This window comes from Hippoglossus stenolepis, chromosome 14 (assembly GCF_022539355.2).
Source record: "Hippoglossus stenolepis isolate QCI-W04-F060 chromosome 14, HSTE1.2, whole genome shotgun sequence".
Taxonomy (NCBI): Eukaryota; Metazoa; Chordata; class Actinopteri; order Pleuronectiformes; family Pleuronectidae; genus Hippoglossus; species Hippoglossus stenolepis.
Window position 1 is genome coordinate 3,506,698 of NC_061496.1, and position 20,782 is coordinate 3,527,479.

General features: G+C 44.3%; 1 protein-coding gene across 2 annotated transcripts in view; it reads right to left on the reverse strand.

The window, feature by feature from the left end:
- brinp3a.1 (bone morphogenetic protein/retinoic acid inducible neural-specific 3a, tandem duplicate 1) overlaps nucleotides 1-20,782 on the reverse strand; it is a 47,039-nt gene that overhangs the window by 14,197 nt on the left and 12,060 nt on the right. For both annotated transcript variants that reach the window (XM_035177584.2, XM_035177583.2), the window contains exons 3-4: nucleotides 15,827-16,017; nucleotides 13,625-13,809 (exon numbers count right to left, since the gene is read on the reverse strand). In XM_035177584.2, the coding sequence (XP_035033475.2) occupies nucleotides 13,625-13,809; nucleotides 15,827-16,017 (376 nt within the window). The remainder of the gene's footprint in view (nucleotides 1-13,624; nucleotides 13,810-15,826; nucleotides 16,018-20,782) is intronic.

Genomic DNA, 20,782 nt, shown 5'->3' on the forward strand with positions numbered 1-20,782 from the left:
TCGATGATCCATCAAACATTTAGAGCGCTTTCTTCTTTGTCTTAGTAACTTCAAAACAATATTAGCTCATAGTTTCTCTTCTTATGTCTTTGATTGAAGTTATTTCTCATCTGTTTTCTCTCTAGCCTGTGAGCAGTGCTCTGATATTCCCAAAGCAGCTAGTGGACAAAGGTTGTTTTGTATAACCAGAGAGTGGGCGGGGCCGTGGATTCAGGGATGAGCAACAGGCCACACCTCCCTCTCGCTCTCTCTCTCTCTCTCTCTCTCTCTCTCTCTCTCTCTCTCTCTCTCTCTCTCTCTCTCTCTCTCTCTCTCTCTCTCAGACTCCTGCACCACCAGGACTTTTTCTACTTTAAACTTCAGCCCGTGTCAACACTGTCTCAAGCTCGAGGCGTTTTCAGATTTTGCTCAGTTTCCCCCCCGGAGCCATGAACATCAACTTTTCTCAGAGATGCAGCCGCACTTTCCCAGACCTGTGAGCTGGAGCTGCTGAAAACTCACCGACATCCAGTTGGCCAGATAAATAATCCAGTTAATTGTCATTGACGTGTCGTGGATCTTTGAATTTAACGCGTTATTCCCTTGTAAAAAAGAACTTGAACTGCATTTTTATTGATTCACTGTTATACAACCAAACATTAACTCTGAAACAATTGGAGGATTCATGTTTCTGGTCCTGGATAAAGTTACCTTCAATAAAAAGTGCTGTGTTATTTTAACAAGACAAAGAGTCTGTGACCAGCGGACGTGTGGGACTGAGCAGTGGAGCTTCGAGCTAAATGCAAACACACCAGCATGGATTTATTAACTGTTGTTCCCTCTGGCTGCCACACGGGGTGTCGGCCCTCAGCCACTGACCCACATCCACCACAGAAAACAACACAAACCGTGGAGTTAACCATTAACATAAAGACACAGTCACAACACAACTGCAACACACACTGAACTCCCCGGCCGATTGGCAGCAGGAGATTGACTGCACCTCATTGAGGGCCGATCGGGTAACAAGTGGGTGGGGCTACAGAGGAGACACCCCGGGCACAAATACATTATAAATATAATAATAATAAATTAAATATTCGTCATCGTTTGCTCTGTTTGTGCAACAGACTTCCAGGTAAAGTGTTCTCTCGTCTGGAGGCTGATTCAGAGGTTTCATCCAATCAGCAGCAACGTGTATATAAACTCGCCTGTTTTAAAAAAGGCAGTACAATGGATAGTACTGAAAACACTTCCTGTCAAATTACAGTAGAAAGTACGTTAAGTTATTTTACAGATTTCTTTAAACGCAGTTTTGCAAATTCAAATACATACATTCAGCAATAATTTGATATTCAAGACCATCAAGCAGTTAAATAATCCTTCAAGTTTCCATTGTATTACTTTTGAGGTTCATATTTTCAATAAAAGTAATTTACTGTATTTTTAAAGCATTTAAACATAGAATAAAACATTAAACCCTTTTTGGAACTCTAGCTGTGAGCATTGCAAATGAAGCTTCCGTGTAAATTCAATCAGTAAAAACTTTCTCTCTGTCACTCTCCACCTCCTCTAATGAGCTGACTTGGATGTTTACAGTAAACCAATCACATTTTGATTCTGTGTTCCTCTTCGCTGTCAGCTGTCATTTCAGTGATTGGCTGGAACCCTCCTCCTCCTCCTCCTCCTCCTCCTCCTCCTCCTCAGTCACTTCCAGTCTGAGTCCGCTCAATCAGATCGTCAACATTTTCTCGACCCTAACAACCGTCGCTAGTGTTCAGTTCCCCAGCTGAGGTGTCCTATACCGTGCGGCCACACCCCCTTTCTAGTTCAAGCCCCAAAATACTCCTTTATTTCTTTTTTAAATTACCTTCAATCACCAATTAAGCATCTACATAGACATAGATAGGGATATAAATAAGTAGCAGGACTCAGTGTGCGGAGGAACAGAAAAACAAACAAAACAAAACGTACATATTTCTGTTACGTTCTTTTATTTCCCTTTTCCTCCTCTGCTTTTATCAGATTCATTTATATCCCATCATTTCATCTCTTATTGTGCACAGCCATCGATTTTGTTCATTCTTCAATAGATGCGTCTCCTCCTACATCCGGGTGTTGAACGCACCACTTTTTTACGTTTACATAAATCAAATTAAATGTCTGAACGCAGCCAAGAAGACAAACAGAGAACGTACAGCAACATACAGCGCTGACATAATGGTTATTTTCTAATCAGCGGAACACAAATCTCTATTAAATATATGGGATGTGAGCTCACACTGATTTCTTCAATCACGACCAATCAAGCCGCCCTCTTCTCCCGCTCCCCTGCGCTTCTCAAAATGGCTGTTTGACAATTTAGCGACGGAGCGAACGCTGCCGAGCAGGTTTTTACCACAACAGCTCCCAGAGGAGGCTGATGTGGCTGCATGTGTGGGAGGGGTAACGTCTCCGCCAGAGAATAATTGACACTCCGAGTCAGTTGCTGAGCGTTGGAGGACTGCGGGCTCGAGGAGAGAGAACACATTTGGTTAGTTTCAGTTTTCTCGCGTCCCAGGAGAACTCTTGAACAAATCTAGGAAATGGTTCACTGACACAAATTGGAGGCGCCAAACAAATTGGCAGAAAACTGTTGGTTTAGCTCCGAGGGAGGGTCATCAACCAGCAAGTCCTCAGAGGATACGGCCAACTTTGTTATCCGCTCGCCACGGATCACTACGGCGTTTTTGTATATCTGACGATCTGTCACAGAACAGCTATGTGTTCATAATTAGCAATGAAAACTGGCCGGTTTACGACAAATACGACGGCTGTGATCCACAAAGGCACTGGAGACTAGATGAGTGTGTTTGATTTCTACACCCACAACTTTCTAATTCAGTTTTATTCACCTTCAACTACGTGGGAGTCCGAGAAAATCACATCAGCTCCCGACGTAGATTTGTTTATAAAGATGGACGACTTGACAGCTCCACACAAATGACGCCAAAACATCCTCATTGCCCCCAAGTGGCTGCAGTCATGAACCTCGCCTCCTCCATGTTTGCAAACGGGACATCATGGGCCAAAGTAAAAAACTCAAAGTAGAAATAACTTCTTCCAAAGATTGTTTCTGTTGTTTGCAAGGTGTTGATTTCCCCAGTAATCAGTCATTTGATGCTATAAAAACAGGTTGAAATGATTGACAGCTGAGACTCGTGATTGGTCCTTGACACCACAGCTCCGCCCCATGATCATAACTGCACAGACTCTGCCTCCAGGTGGCGCCAGAAGCACAAGATGGCCCCCGTATCAGAGATATTTTCATTTTTGAAAAGTGGAGGAAGTGGAACTGGTCACTTTTCCCGCCCTTACAGCCGTCGACTAGCAACCGAGCTACGGACGATTAAAAACATTGAAAAGATGATTTTCTGTTCAGATGTGTGAATGAATGACTGAATCCAGGGATAAGTCGGGCCGGGAGGGATCCACCCGGTGGCGCCTCCGTTGCTCGGGGTGGAATGACACATTTGGAGAAGCTTTCAAACTGGGACAATCTAGGACGCAGCCCCCGAATTGAGACACAGCTATGAAGACAACAATGTCCATGTGTTTTCAGCTCACTTTATGGAATATCTGAGGAATTATGGGAGGAAGAGGAAGAACAAAATCTGATTATGTCCTTTTATTTGTGCTGTGTGACTGCAGGTAGTAAAATTCATTCAAATTCAGAGATTTGTACTTTTCAGTTTGACGAAATCCCCTTTCCCATCATGTAAAATGTAGATTTTATGCCAGGGTCTGATGTAAAATGTTATCTTAATGGCAGCAAACGTAACAGACGGCAGAAGATGAGATAATAACATCTTGTATAACATCTGTTTTTTTGATTGGATTTATTTATGGTGTGTTTTTAATCAGATCTCCTCCCGAGTGCCAGGACGACGCGGTTCTCTGGGACAAATGAAGCTTTTGAAGCCGCTCAGGCAAAACGATCCAAAGCTTCCGCCCGAGCCAAATGTGTTGACTCCTATTATCAGCTGGGTGATGTATTAAAAGTCACCGCTGGCCTACTTCCAAAGTACATTCGGCCTTCTGCATTTATTATGAATAAAAAAGTTGTCACTCAGTGTGTGGGTTGACAATAACACAATAACACAAAGTAAAACCACACAGCTCGTTCTGTGGAGAGTGCTTCCGTTTGCCGAGGCCATTAATCTGCTGCGAATCACAGACGGATGCATTAAGGTGAATTCCAGGTAACTGACAGTAATGCGAGGACACTGATTGCACTGAATGTATTCTCTGTTTACATTTAATTAACGTGGCCCTTCTTCTTCTGGCCAAACTCAGCCCGTGCAGCTTTGTAAAACAATTAAGTATTTTGGATATTTTCCCAACTCGTTCATTTAGAAGAAAAAAAAGAAAAGACCTTGGGTTGTTGCTGTGCTTTGGGAAATAGTTTCTGGGCTGAGACTTAAAGTGAGTTTCTGGGCTTCGCTTCATGCAAACTTTATTCCTCACTGTACTCTGCACTTGAGAGGAAGTGTGAGGTGGCTTCCAGCATCCAGCACGAGTGCCTCTATTATCCTGCGACTTCCACTAAGAGAAGAGTCAAACCTTGGAAGTGAACTTCTTTGAATCTCCAGGGTGTTGATTTTATCGCGACCGTCAGAAAAGTTTTTCATTAAAAAAACGGGCCAAAGAGCAGCTAACATCTGCAAATAAAATCAACACTGAAAGCTTGAGCAACATTTTCATTTATGTCACCTGACATTAAAAAGGCTTTTTACACCTTTGTCCTTCAGAGAGAAATTTGAAATAGCCATAACAGCGATGTGTGAACTATATGTTCCCCCTGTCATATTGCAAAATATTGAATAAATAAATTCAAACCTGGCGTCCTGCCGTGCACTGGGATTTATTTAAAATTCTTTTTCTTATCCTGTTTGATCCTGAATCAGCCGGCACCCAGGAGAAGAACTGCTGTGCACAGGGGATCTTCAAGTTTTCAGAAAACTTATATCTAAACACACACACACATATCATGTGACTACCAGCGAACACCGGTCATGTGTGTGGGGGTGACAACAGGAAGCAGATTGTCCATTTGTCAGTTAAGAACTGCACGTCCGTTTTCAAACGGCTCTGTTTCTACCTGTCCAGACTCAAACACAAACTCAAACAGGCTTTTCAAACTGAAACGGGGCCAGCAGCGTTTTCAAAGATCTTTGTTTTAAGGGGCTCGTAAAACTCCAGAGAAACCGCGGACGTCAGAACGTCACGACTCCTGAAACTAAACCTCATCCGTGTGGATGACGAGCGAAAACAAAAGCCGTGCGAGGGAGTGAGAAATCCCCCAATAAACAACAGTCGTGTATGGAAACCGATCGTTGCCTCGAGTGCGGGACGTCATCCTGAATTACGAGATCAAAGACCGCATAGGACATGGTGACAAAACACAGACACACACACATGAAAAGAAAAAACACACGCGAGAATCTCTCATCTCCGCTTTTAGCTGGTGTTGGATTGTTCTCGGCTCCGTCATCCCTGACAAAAGCCTGATTAAGAGCGCACACGCACACACATCCAGGCTTCGCGGGCGGCAAAGATGAACTGCAAACCTGAAGGGACATCCATCTCCTCCCCGCCACCCCCCCGTTACCGGCGAATCATCGCCCAGCACCACGGTCGTGTCTCCTTTAATACTTTCCCACAGGTTCAATAACAGTAACCACATCTCCTTGCCAGATTAATGACAGCAGCGGTGGTTTACAGCCGGGAGGGGAAAAAGGAAACGCACGACTTTTGCCGCCGTGGGCAGAAAAACTGTTTCTTGTTTTTTTTTTTTGACGTCTACTTTTCACAACTCCAAGGTCAACGAGGAAACGAAGCGCAGAGGGAATACAAAAAGCTGGGAGCTCTGTCGTGTGCCGTCCACGTCCGTCCACTGTCCTTCTCCCGCTGGGAAAAAAAGTCTAATAAACTGAGTTGTGCAGTTTAAAATCATTAAAATAGGGTCTTGTGAATACAAAGACATCATTGTGAGCGAGAAAGAGAGCGAGAGAAACCCACTTCCATTTTTCTCTCTTTTAATATTGATGCGTTAACACAATTAATTAAAATCCGAGGAGCCTCCACTGGGAGCCGGGGATTAGTCCCTAACACAGACAGATGTCTAACTTAAAGGGGAAGAAAATTGACCAAATGCAAATCTAAAGATGGTTTTTCTATGCATAGCAATGAGACCATCTGCAAAAAGGAAACCCAGTGGAGCAGAGCATGTGTGCACAGTCAGCTCCTCCATTAGAAATCGACCCCAAAAAGAAAAATCCCTTTTTTGGATTTCTCTACTTTCGAGCACTCGTGGGACGGTTTTTCTTTTTTCTTCTTTTTCAATTTAATCTAAAAAGGGAGAAAAACACACAAGTTATTCTATAATAATAAAAAAAAGAAGCTGATATGTAAATGACACAGAGCCGTTGGTGGGGGAATTATTAATGGGCCATAATTGACTACAAGATAATTGTGCTGACTGTGTTGGAATAACTAACAGCTGCATTTAATGGAACATTTAATTGCACTTAAAGGCTTTTCTGGAATAAGCAGTTTTTGGTGCTTACACATGCTGCGGATGTGACTTGTTTATCTTATCGTTATGAATTTAATTTTGCCCTCCGGGCTTTAAATATCATCTCTCTGACTAAAAGAGCGTTTTAGTCCTGAAACTGCTACAGTCAGAAGATCTGTTACCCTTTATGTCTTCATGGTTTACTGATATGGCTGAACATCCATCCATCCATCCATCCATCCATCCATCCATCCATCCATCCATCCATCCATCCATAAGAGCTTATCCTTAAGGTTTGTGGGGGAGCGAGGTTGACATGCAGAGGAAAACCTCCCTTTACTTCCATAGTCGCACCAATGGTCAATTTAAAGTCTCCAATTAACCCAACTCAAAAAATACATACTTCTTATATCATGATTTGGCAAATATGGGGAAAAATATCTAATTTAAAACGACCATGTGTGACCAGTGTATCCATTATATCAGAAAATTATATTAAAAACTATAATTTAATCCAGAACAACACATATCAGCCCGTGAATCTGGAGTTTGACAGTAAAACAGCAAAATAAATGTGTTGTGTTGAAACACCAACATTAATCATTCATACAATAAGTCAATAAATTAGAAACAAATCTTACACTAGTGAGCTAGAAAGCAACAAAGCAGACAAACAGTTAAATACATCTGATATAAATAATGGATGGACGGATGTTGTGCAATTCAACAAGCTCGTTCTTTTCAAATATTGAAACACTCGCTCTTTCAAAACAGATCAACATCTCGTCACTGCTGAAGTCATAATGTTCCCTCAGCCTTTATGATTCACGTCATCAAATCATCCACTGATCTCTCTGGATCCAGAAGAAAAACATATACACTTGTTCCTTCGTTCATTTTACAGCCTGTGTTTTTCAAGCAGCGAGCAAATATTCCCAAACGAGCCCCGTTAGCTTCCCCTTCCTCGGCTCCATCCCACAGCCCGACGGAGGAAACAGCTCTGCCCGCTGCCAGACCCGTTATTTAGGGAAACACGGAACTTGGAGAAGTTCCACTTTCAGACAACACAGCAGCGTCGTGTTGTTTCAACTCCTGGAGCCGGTGAGAGCCAGAGCCAGTGTTTGGCATCGCAACCGGAGTCGAGCTCGGCACGGCAGCTCGTTTTTTACCTGTTGTGGGGTCCAGTGTTCCCACTGGAGACACTCTGCAAACACACACACGCACACACACACACACACACCTCAAATGCTTTATTTAAGACACAAAATAATAGTTTTGTGCCAAAAGGAGAGTGTAACATAACGAATAAAGATTTCTCATTCTGCCCAAACCACGCTGTACGTGTCCGATTTCTGCAGACGCTGGAACTAAATATTTGCAGCTTATAAATTGAATAAAAAGGCCGTGATAAAAGAAGTAGGCTGCTAAAATACCCATATTATCTAAATCAGATTATGTTCTGCACGGTGCACAGATAGATGATAGCCTCATGTGTTATTGGTGTGTGGTCTCGGGGGGGGCATCGCAGCACTTAGCCTGTTACCATGGTCCACCAGCGCAGATCGCTCCGAGGCACATGCATTATTTAAAAAACGCACGGCTTTAATAGTATTATCAGAGCAGTTGGGGCGGCGGCGTTTTACTGATGAAGATTCATCGCCGCTGCGAATCCCTCATATGAATAATTCCACAAAAACTAAAATGTCACTTAGTGAGCCGCTGATGTCGGATATCTGAGGAACAATGGACTTTAAATGGCTGCACTTTTTCTGATCGTTGCAGAACTACGAGACGGCTCCAACCGCTTCATGGGGAAATCATCGCTCATTTCCAAATTGTCCGATTTGCCGCACCTTCCAGAATCGTCGTTTGCTTAATCACCGCAGCGCCGTGTGTGTCGAAAAATCCACATTTGCATCAGAGATGTGTTTCCGCCTGTTTATTCAGTCTTTGAGGATTTCAATGCATGTTTTAAGACCACTTTGTTGCACTGGCTTACACTCTAATGTCAACCGGCGAGGGATAAGCTTATCAACTATGAGCGAGAGAAAAGGGGGAAGAGGGAGAAAATAGCATCAGAATGAGATTATTGTGTGCCCTGAAAGAAAAAAAAAACCAAAACGCCACTCAAAGCCACGGGGGAACAGAGGGGAACCTTCGCTGGGGGAAAGTGGAAGTTAATACTGTACGTTGTGTCATATTCACTGAGTTTCTTTAAGGGGAACTAAGCTCTGCGACTTCACAGGAAGCACCAGTCACTTGAAAAGGGGCCAGGAGAGAAATTCTGATCCTGTGTATTTATTTTCTCTCTCTGCGGGCTTCACGTCTTTTAACCGGCTACAGATTAGAGGAGACGGAGCTGGAAGGGAAATTCTTAAAAGAAAAATCTCAACATCGACAGAGAAGGACTGGGGCTATTTTGCATTTCAAGAAAAGGTGGAAATGTTGAGAAAAATCGGAAGTACAGACGATAAAGTTGAACGACATCAGGGGAGAATTTAACTTTAAATTTCAAGAGTAAAGATGAACTTGTTCCCGATACCGATACTCCGATACCTCCAAAATGCTGAGTGTGGCATCGGCAAATACGTAAATCTATGTACGGCCTTTTAAGTATATTAGCTTCATCCAGATAAAACTGAAATCTTCTTTTCCTGAAAATCCCTTAAACAACAGCTGCACTGTAATGTACTGTTTTTAGAGTAGTGAAGAAAATGTGATTTTGTTTAATGCACCGGTTTCAGATCGGTTCTCGGAATTGGCCGATACGCAAAGTCCAGGAATCGGTCTTGGTATCAGGAAGCGTAAAATGATATTGTAACATCCATACAAAACAGGGGAATTCTTGCTCTTGAGATTTTGCCAAAAAGTGCATCTGCTGTCAGTCCAACATCTGGATTAGATGAACCTGAAGAGTCGACTTTAATCTTTGGATTCTTACTTTATTCACAAAATGCTAAAAATCCTCTGATTGCGTTATATTACATTCTCTACTTTTAAAATATATTCACGAAATGGAAAAAAAGGAAGAATAAAAACTCTAATCTTGCCTCCCCGGTACTTTTCCGTAGAAACAAGACTGAAGCCGGAAGCCGCCATCGATCCACCGTTCAACGACCTGAGGAATCTGCTGCGAACGTGTCCAGCAAGAGAAACCTCCAGCTCGTGTGCAAGGTTGAAGCAGTTGAACTTTGTGACAAGAGGAAAACAACATTTATCTTCCTTCGAGAGTAATGAAGATTTGTGCCGTTGTTCTCTGCAGCTCTTCCTCGGCCATTATCCGATGCTCTAACTTTTTATTTCCCACTCCGACAAACGAAGCATGACGCTGCACGACTGACTGAACACTCAGGGCCTCGCACGGCGAATTGGGTCAAACGTTCGTTATCGCTTCTCCTCCTCCCCGTCAATGATCTTCTCCTCCCAACTTTGGTTTAATGAATCTTCAATATGCCAGAGCTGCAAATCAAAGGTGAGCGACGCAGAGACTGATGCAGCACCTCGTGTGTACCTGTCTGGATCCTGGACTAAACACCGCCCGTCCGTCCTCGTCCCGTCTCGTGACACCTTGACTCACGCCGCAAAAATGACGGAGGCTCTCGAAGCAAATTACCCAGATGAAAGAGCTGATTCATCCCAGCGTCTAGCAGCCGCCCCGCTTCCTTCCCCTCCCGACGCTGCTATCTCATTTTCCCCGTCTTTCATTATTTCCCGGTGCTAATGTGCTCCGTCCTGCAGGTCTCCGGGGCCAGACATCTCCACCATTTAAAATCTGTTATCTCTTAAAAAACCAGGGGACCAGTGCTGCTCTTAAATGCAGCTCTGCGTTGGCATCCGTCTTCATCGCGGGCGAGGTAACAACCCCGTGTTCGGAATTAAAGGCTGCTGACGCTGTGAGTATTTTACATCAGTCACCTGAAAATGCCTCACAAACAAACGCACCCCCGAGAGCTTTTCCTCTATTCATCTCAATCAGAGGGGTTTTGAGCGGGACCCCGGTTCAGTGGCTGCTGCTGCCAAATCGGCCAGACGTCCTCTTGCCAATTCACTTTAGAGAATGTACAGTTTTATCTCTGATGGACTGTATAGTGGAGCATCAATAAGGACGAGTGCATGAAAAATGGGCCGCGGCTCAGGAAAAAGGGAAAAAGCTGTTTAGTCTCTTAGCTGCAGCCACAGAGTCACAATGAGAGAAACACACTCTGATGTTCTTACTTTTCCGCTGCAGTTCGGTATTAGAGCTTCAACTGGCTCCATGTTACCCACCAACCACCTGCTGTGTGTAGGAGTTCCACCTGGAATATGAAGTACTATCCCCGTTTTGACACATTTTACAATGTAGAAGCTAGAACGGCACTTAGTGGTAGACTACAAACCCCAAAGTCTCATAACGAAACCAACTTTAAATTCACTAGATACAGATTTATATTTTTAACTGCGACAAACTGTTAACGCTCAAGATGCCTGACGTCTTTATTTAAGATCTATAAATCTTGCGCCTGCCCCCTGATCTGGATCCAAACCAGAACGTTACTGCTTCTTTCCTGAACGATACTGCCTCTGTCCACCAGGTTTCATTATTATCGTCATGTCCAAGCAGTGTCTCGACTGTAATCTAGACATACTAAACCCAAAAATAAATTGTACACTTTTCACGGCGTGATTGCTGCCTCACTCTTCCTTCATCCATAAAGTTGTTACCGTCCACGCAGACAGTCAGAACTCAGTTTCCTGTGTCGGAGCGTCTATCGTGCAGTTCAATTGGTTCTTTATCCCCTTTACCTTTATCTGTCTACCAGGTTCGGTGCTAATCCGTCCAGTTGTTTTTGCTTCATACTGTGATTTGCTTCTGCAGAGACAGCAAAGCCTGGAGAATAATAAATGACACAACAAACAGGAACGTGCGGCGATGGGCGTCTCAGATTTTACCTACACTCGTGACGTTAATCTGTTATTTATCGCAGGCAAACATAAACACAGCAAAAAGCCATGTGAGGAAACCGATTCCTCGGGAAAGCAGAGAATTAAGTCTGCGGCACGAAGGGCAAACCCGGTAGATTCAATTCATTCCGCTTGATAACCGCTGACAGCGTGATGAATGAACACACCCTGAAGGCATTAAGCAGTAAAAGATGCAGGGGTGATATTTACATCATAAGCATATTTTGATATGCACAGTGTGCTGTTCCCTATACAAAGCGGTGGATGCACACATGAAAGAGTGAGGAGGGGAGTAAACAATGCCGCTCGCTTCATCTCTCCTCTCGCTCGCTGAACGTGCAAATGTGCATGTTCCCTCCGAAGTCACATCAAAGCGTCGTAAAGCGAAGACGACGGGAGGCCAGGGGGACAAATTTATATTTTTAATCACGCAGCTAAATAAGGAAGTCAATACGTCCGATCTCTAATACACTATGATGATTTGAAAAAGAACATGCACTTTAATTTATCTTCCATCCAGTCAGATACGTTTGTGGCTCATTGGCAAAAATCATTAAATCCATCGTTTTCAAGAGCGAACGCGGTGCACGAGCTGCAGGACGAGAAGCATCACGTGGCTCCTCGTGGCGCCTTGAGGAGAACGAAGGTAATGGTGCAGCAAGAGTCACACCCGGTTCTTCACTGTTAAATAAAGCTTAACCACATCATAAAAGAGGGCGAGTAAGAAAAATATGCTTTCTGACACGCAGGTGCACGGCAGTCAGGGGAAAAAAGCCAAATCAAAGCACGATGCGATTAGAAAAAGTTTGAGAACGACCGCCGCTGCTGTGCGACACGTTCCGCCGCCTGCTCCCCAGTTTAATGTGGAGTAAATGTGTTTATTCATATGAGGTTTTTCTGCAACTCGCTGAATATCTCATACAGCCCCGTGAAAATATTTTATCTGGAGGAGTTCTGCTCCTCGAGAGAATGTCGGTCACATATGAAAAGTTTACCACCGTGTTTTTTTTATCAGCCCTTACGGAGGCTGGAGTATGTAAATGAAGGTGTAATGTTGTCACCCTTCGAACTGAGGTTTCCTTTAACGTTTCCTTTAAAGCGTGTTTTAATAATCTGCAGCATATTCAGCTTTTGAAACGGGCCACAGTCGTCCACTAAGGGCCGATTGATGGGTCGTAAACTGCGCTCAGTAATTGGTAGCAAGTGGTAAGTACTTGGCAAGTACGGACCACTGTGCAGGGTAATTTTCTTAATTTGCTCCCGTAGTCATTCCCAGAGGGAAGAACGAGCAGCGTTATTGTCTCCAAAACACAAGCACGTCATCAGCTGTTTGTCTGAGTCAATGACTCACAGTCTATTAATCAGAAAGTACAAGTTTTCGGGATCACAGGAAACACTTGGTCGCCACATTTTGTCCCAGTGTAATAAAACAAAAAGCAAAAGGGCTGCAGGATTTCATGCACTGTCACCCGGTCCCAGACAATATTATAAATCTGTTATACGGTTTATATTTACACTTTATAGATGTCCGTAACTCAACTGTGTATTTTCGTTTGCAAGTAAAAATTAAGTGTTTGAAACAGTAAGTAAAGATGAACAACACGTTTTCATTCGCTCCCACCATCCAGAAATGATCCCAGGACGATGGTTCAGGTCCCATCCACTGACATGGAGGTGGGGTTTATGACCTATACTGCAGCCAGCCACCAGGGGGCAATCTAAACACTCTGGTTTCCCTTCATGTCTTTTACAGTCCATGGTTTTATCGTGTACTAAGTTAATTTGGAGACTAAATCCACAAGAAATAACTGCCCTGATTGGACGGAAATAAGTTCTTCTTCTTCTTCTCATTAAAAGAAACTTAACCTGCTGAGTGTGCAGTTTCTTTTCAAACTCTCCGAATCAGCCGAGATTTCATTAATTCTTCAGCGAGAGCTAATCTGGACCACTTGCCATGTTTTGTAAGAAAATACAATAATCATGTTTATCCACCGAGACAAAATCTAATTTGAACAACGTCTTCACGGAGTTTCTCTGAAAAAAAGAAAAACCCTTCAACAATGGAGGCAATTTAAAAGCTGAAATAAATGAGTTTCAGATATTTCTCCATTGTGTTGGAGTGCGTAACAAAGAGCAGCAGGTTTCTACCTTGATGGCGGTGGAGGCGATCTGGATGTGGTGCAGCTTGTGCAGGGTGCTCTCCCGGTCGATGAAGTAGGAGGCGGCCAGCTGGTGCAGAGCCTCCAGAGTCACCGCCGTGCCGTTGGATTCGCTCACTTCGCTCGTCCGACTCAACTTCCGCTTGTCCACAAAGATCATCAAAGACTCTTCCCCTGTGAACGCACACAAACACACACACACACACACACACAGACACACAATGGGTGCACAGTTACATCCATAAACTTCATTTATGACTCATCCCCCTGCAACATAAACGCAGACAAAAACGCTCCCGGTGGCAAAGCTGTGAATATGAACCCAGGACAGGTGGTCGGATGTTCATACGCTCACACAGGCAGAAAAACAGGACGTCTGAAAGTGAAGAAGCTGCAGAGAAATCCAAAATTCAGTGATAATAACTCGAATGGAGACGGTGTCGTTCAATACAAACAGAGCCGAGGCTTTCAGACGACAGAGTATTGACAGACGCTAGAAGGAGTGAAGGATCAATAGAGACAAGCTTTCTAACAACGTTAGGTTTTATGGGCGATGGGGTTTTAATTTGGAGAGACACTCAGAGCTGACATACAGTACATTAACACCGGGAGGAGAGAAAGGTTAAACGTGCGTCACAGCTCATTCTCTCCGTCACTGAAACCTTTAAAGAGCAGGGAAAACACTGCTGCTATGAGATATACATGTGTAATATAATTTACAGGTATTGGACAATGCAACGTGTTAATTACAGGAGGTGGTGGTAGATGAAGTGTTTTAACCTGAGGTCAAAGCCAGGCCCCTACTTTCATGTTTTTATTCTAAGCCGAGCTTTTTATCTTCTGGTTCCATCTTTAATATTTAGTCTAAAAAGACGAGAGTGGCGTCCATCTTCGTATCTGATCGTTAGCAAGAGAGCAAATAAACATGTTTTTCAGTTCTTCCCTTTCCTGTAGTGTGTCAGAGGTTTTTCAACTCTGCCGAGGAGCTATTGTTTTAATTGCCGTTTGTTTTTTTTACCAGGATTACATCAAAACAACTGAACTGACGGGCCCGGGAAGAACTGATGCGGTGCACGATTCCGGGGGCAGATCCCAGGAATTTCTTTTCACTTTCTCTAACACGCTCGGCGGAGGGATGCACTCCCCGAGTCTGCAAAATTAAAATCCCCAAAGTGCGAGGGAGCTTCTCTCCCTCCCAGAAAACACTGCTCCTAAAGCTCCTAAAACGCTTCATCGGTTGCGCGGCCGAAACTTCCACCGCTGTGATGCCCGACATTTTTGCATAATGCATGGTTTTAGCGGCTATTCTGGTTCGACCCCAACAAGAGTGTTGGCCGACATTTCCTATACGCGCTGGAAGATAAAACCAAGTGTTCCAGACAGAGGCTGAAAGGAGGAGCTGCAGCGATGGACTGTCTGAGGAATGTTGTGTTTTCTGAACGTGAAAGCATTGAAAGCATTTTCAAGTCGTAACACATTACTAAGAATACATTTTAAGGTGATATATGAATATTTAAAATGCCTCATTTATTGCCTGTAGTTGCTATTAATAATAATCCCAGTCATATACATATAAAGTACATCCCCAAGCAAAGGGATACTAGGTTATATCAGGCCTCAGTTAGTCTGTTGTTCTCCTCACATAATGCAGAGAATTGTGTTTGTTATCTGTTTTAAATACTGTTGGTTTCCAGCGTGGCTCGGAGAGTCTGTGCACCAGAGACAAAAGATGAAAAGAGCCGAGCCGAGGAGCTGGGAGGAGATCGTGCCGCAGATACAGCGCTTTGGCTAACTTGCACCTATTGTTATGGAAGCAGACAGTTTTTTGTCAAACAACCCCAAACACAGATTGTACTCATTGAATCAGAGAACATGAGCTTAAACAATCATTTATCATCTCATATTCACAGCTGGGCCAATGTTCAGCGGAAGACTTGGCTGTTTGAGCGCGATGCACAAAGCGTTAGAGCTTAAAAGACGTTTCGCAGCGAGCGTTTGCCAGAGATTTCTCCTTTTTTTGGTTTTAATTTGATAGTCGATGCTCCACAATGGCAGCGATGCACGAGCAAGGTCACAAAAAGGTTCCTGGAACATTTCCCGTGGTTTCAAAGAGCCGCTTGTCTGCCCTAACACCAGATTCCCATGGTGCTGCAAAAGGTAGGTCAGATAGAAGATACAGAGCTCGTCTCACCTCCCAGCGTAGCGGAGAGCAGGAAGTGGGTTCCGTATTTCCTGATAATGTTGTCGGTGATGGCGTTGAGACTGGGCCTCCTGCCCAGCTGCCTAATGGTCTGGAGGAAGTCGGGGTCCAGCGGTAAGGAAAAGCCATTGTTCTCCTGCCTCTCCAGGGCCAAGCTGTTCACCTTCCAGCGGCCAAACTCCCTGCAATGTCACACAAACACAGTGTAAGCACGAGACACACACACACACAACACCAGAACGCCGCATGCAGACGTCGGAGAGAGGACACGTGTTTTAGAGAGCGTCGCTCAAAGTGACGGCAATCTGGAAACTGTTTGGAGACATAGAATGAAAAGTCTAAATCCACCGGGGTTGATCTGAGCAGTTGTTTTGCGCCTGGTGAAAAGGAGGAAAGCGTTGTTGGGATTTCAAAGTGGACAGGACACAGCTTGCCCCTCAGGAGGAGGCTCACATTCAGATCGGTTCCTCGCCGCGCGCGAACCGTCGTGTCCGTACGACCTCTGAGTGAATCTTCTGTGCCACCCTTTTAAAGATGAATGGTGTCACGCTGCTTCCACCTCCGGCTCAGTGAATTGCTTTTGCGCCACGGCGAAAAACATTGTGCTTTCCACCCATTTTAAATAATAGCGCAATCTTTTCTCATCTCAAGTCACTTTTTAGAGGCGCCGCGGTGCGACAGGGGCTATAATCATGGCTGGAGTCTTGCTGCTTCCAGGGCCTCTTCTGCCGTGAACAGGCCTCATCTGAAGCCGTTTGATATTCAGCCTGGCCTCGGAGCATGCCAGCTGCCTTTATCTACCAAGTGCAGACTGTGAGCTGCTGCTTGATGCATAGATTAGCTCTATTCAAATACAGCCGGTAATAAACATGCTTCTTTCCCAACCTAGTAGGGGAGAAATTGAAGACCTTTCAATCACTGCTGGGTAGAAGGTTGACTTATCTCCCGGGAAAAAGGAAATACAAATAAAAAGGTACATTTTCTACGCGTTGGAAGGTATGGGTCTGAAATAACAAAGATTTACATGCAGAAATAACCAGGATATGTCAAAGATTGGTTGCAACACAACGTATTACCACATTTTTGCATACATTTATATAAATATACGCAAAATAATAGACATATGTTTCAACCTGTACAATATTTACACTACTTACAATGTCAAGTTAGAAAAACAGATAACTATCTGCTGTCTTGTTGCAGATTCACCATGCATCATCTTTCTTAATGAAACAAAAGCAGAAAAGCTAAATACGGTAAAATGTTCGTGGAACCTGAAAATCTGTAGAGAGAGAAGTTACGATCTCTGATGTGAACGTTATCAGATCCACATGGTTCCACAACATCTGCGACACAAACACTTAGTTCTATCTATTCATGGTATTTAGAGGAGAATAAATCCAAAATGTTGAGAAGTGGTTGAATAGAATATTGCACTGTTACAGTATATAACGACTTTATTATCCGATGATGTCGTCTGGAGGAAACCAACAACACAGATTCCAATATCAGCTGCTCTCCACGACTTCTACTAAGTTTTGGCTCCGGAAATTCAAAGGATGAAAGTTGTTTAACTGGCCGATGTGTCCATATCAATATAATCAAAGTCTTGTCTTGAAAAAAGGACGGGGTCGGTGTTTCTGCTGCGTGAGACAATAATCTGTGAACCATGAAACAAATAAGACCTGTCTGTATTCTACTGCACCAATTCAAACAAAGTCACCTACACTACATCTATTGGTTTTTGTAAATTCATCAGAAAATAAAGTCCAATTGTCCTGAAGACATGGGACAATATAAGCATTTACTTTGTCTTTTATATTTCCTGTTTTCTCAATACATATCCTGTCTGTTGAGCTCTGGTTTGGTCTCCACCGGTTGTTCTCTTTCCTGTAATGTCTGATTTTTCCTCTTTTCTTTTCCTCGTCTGCAGGTTCTCTTACTCCAGAGCTGCAGGAATCCAAATCTGCCTCAAGACTCACTGTTGGCACCATTATTTTTTTCTAATTAATTTAATTTCATGCTGATCTACTCAGTCTTATTATTAATAACACAATAAGTCCTCAAGGTATTGGTATTAAAAATGAAATACTCCAATATGACAGCATGTGCAGCTGTGCCTGGTGTCCCTCTCCTCTCTCCTCTCTCCCTTTCTTCCTCTTCTTCCTCCTCCTCCTCTTCTATCTCTACCTTCCTCTCCTTTAAACCACGCCGAGGCAGACGGCCGCACACACACCCGAGTCCCGTTCCGCTCCAGGATTTTCTTCCTCTCTCCACTATCTCTATGTTTGCTCATTGTGGATCTCTATAATATCGTGAGGTCTCGCCCTTCCCTCTGTAAAGCGCCTTGAGATAATGTACGCCGTGCAGTGGCGCTATACAAATAAAGCTGAATTGAGTTGAACTCTGCACGTCTTGTGTTTGGCAGCAGGCAGGTCGCAAACGATGGGTTCATCAGCGCTGGTTTGCTGAAAACAGGGTTGAAGAGGCCACTGGGATTGAGGAAAACAATAGAATCTCCGCGGGGCTGTAGCTGGGTAATAATTCTCTGAGGATTGATTCATTATTGAAGGTTAAGCAGTTGTATCTCTGCCCTAATGTGAAGTACATTGATTTTTCACACATTTCTTCCACTGGATTAGCCAAAAAAAAAAATACTCCCAGAGGGTTATTTCAGCTCGAAGAGGTCTTAAGTGATTTTTACATAAGTTAGCATCATGAGTAGCTTCATTTAAAAAAAGACATTCTGTGAGTTCTAGCCAGTTTTGTCTATATCATGAGCAACTTGCAGCATCTGCACTCGTGAATCCCTTTCCCGTCCAAATATTTGCTGTTGTGTGATGCAGACAGACACAATCTGCAGGTTGCACAGGACTACACAACGTGACACTTCAGCTCCTTTCGCTGTTTGACATCCACAAACACCGCATCTCGAAGAAAAAAAACCCGCCAGCTTATGTGGAAGTCCCTCAAGCCGTCGAAGATATAAACAGTCGGCTTGAAAAAAGAATCGTTTTTTTTTTTACGATGACGCAAATAGAATCGTACGAACCTGCAGCGCTCCAACAGCCCTGCAGACGCCGAGCGGAGACACATGCCCACACACACACACACGCAGCAACGCACACCCTGCAGCTGCAAACATCCAAACAAAGCTGCCCTTGCTGCGACAACTTCTATCGCCCAGAATATCGCGGAGAGCCTCGCGGCGCGGGGCCCTGCTGCCAATCAATCCCACCAATAACAATGATCCCCCCCGGGAAAGAAATACAGAGCAGAAAACAGCTCATTAAGGCCTATTTCATGTCTGCGTTTCTATATAACGATCGGCCATTAGTGTGTTTCCCTCCGTCCGCCGGGGCCGGCTGAAGCAGGGAGCAGCAGAGAGCGAGTGGAGAGAGATTAGATGTGATAGACACCACCGACTTGCTGTGGAGCTCGCTTGATGGACATTTATGAATGGTGCCACAGTTAAGCTGCAGAATACAGACACACACACACACACACACACACACACACAGAGATCTGTTGTGGAAGTATCCTCAATACAAACCTCACCTTTCCCACAACACAACCACGCACTCAGACATACATCTGACGTTTCATGGAGAACTGCAGGTTTATTTCACCCTTAACACTTCTCGGTGAGAGGATGAGCGCTGACTGGAATACCCGATCACACACACACACACACACACACACACACACACACACACACACACACACACACACACACACACACACACACACACACACACAGGCAGCAGGTTTATTTCACCCGTAGCTCTGTGCAGCAGGGGGGCTCCATGCAAAGCTACCTGTCAGCCACCCCCCCCGAGCGCCGCAGCCCCGTGCACCCGGAGGTGAGGGGCTGCGGGAGCCGCGGGGGCAGCGATCAGAGCAGGGGGAGTCGTACCCTGCTACCTGTCTATCACCGCCCGGGTGTCTCGGATCCATCACGGCGTACAGACGGCCTGAGGCGCCCGCTCGGCGCTCAACATAACAAATCAGGGAGGCAGCAGCCCAGCGAATAAGCTGCTGATGCAGTTGAAACACGCAGCAGAGCAGAGAGATGCAGATTGTGTTCGGTCAGTTCAGTGTGTCACTGAGCAGGCGAGGGGGGGGGGGTGGAACAAAACTCAAACAATAAAAATCTGTATTTTAACAGCAGCTCTCTGGAAGAACTAAAACTTCCATTTACCTCTAAAGTGTCTTTTGTAAGTTAGATCACTTCAGTATCCTGATAGAAATGTATTTGAACAAGCTCTGTTTTCTTTTGATTTTCCAGTGTTTCTTCTTATTTTCTAACTTCATGTTTTCAAGTTTTATTAAAAGTTTGGACTCTAACTGTTTTCATGAGGCCTTGTGTATCATATCAACACTCGCTGGCACTGGCCCACATCCACTGTTGTTTGGAATCGGCCTCAATGTCATTCTTCTTTGTGAGAAACACCGTAGGGAGCGTCTATATAAAGAGCCTCCTCAGGGTCAAATCCTGACCCCTGGTTAATAAAAAGCCCACAAGCTGTGTTGTGACCACTTCATCATCCTGTTAAATGACTGGAAACCAGAAGCATCGCTCACACGTTGGTTTGGAAACCCGTCTCAAATTAGCGCATAATTGTGCACGGCCCATTTGGAATCATTTCAGAGGAATGTGAGCACGAGTTGTGTTATTTGTTTCCATTAGCCTGACTTCATCTGCGGCCTACGAACCGCAGGCGGCAAATAACCAGAGACCAGCAAACGTGTGAGGAGCTCGTGGGATTAAATCACTGACACTGAAACGGCCCGATTCAGAGTCCGCGTTACTCAAACTTTGTTGTCCAGAGAGCAAGGTTTACTGTTAACCTCATTTCAACCCATCATAATACATAACATGAAAGAGAGGAAGGTAAGAATAGAAAGTGAAATGGCCTCGACTTTGCAGGTGTTCTGAACATTTGC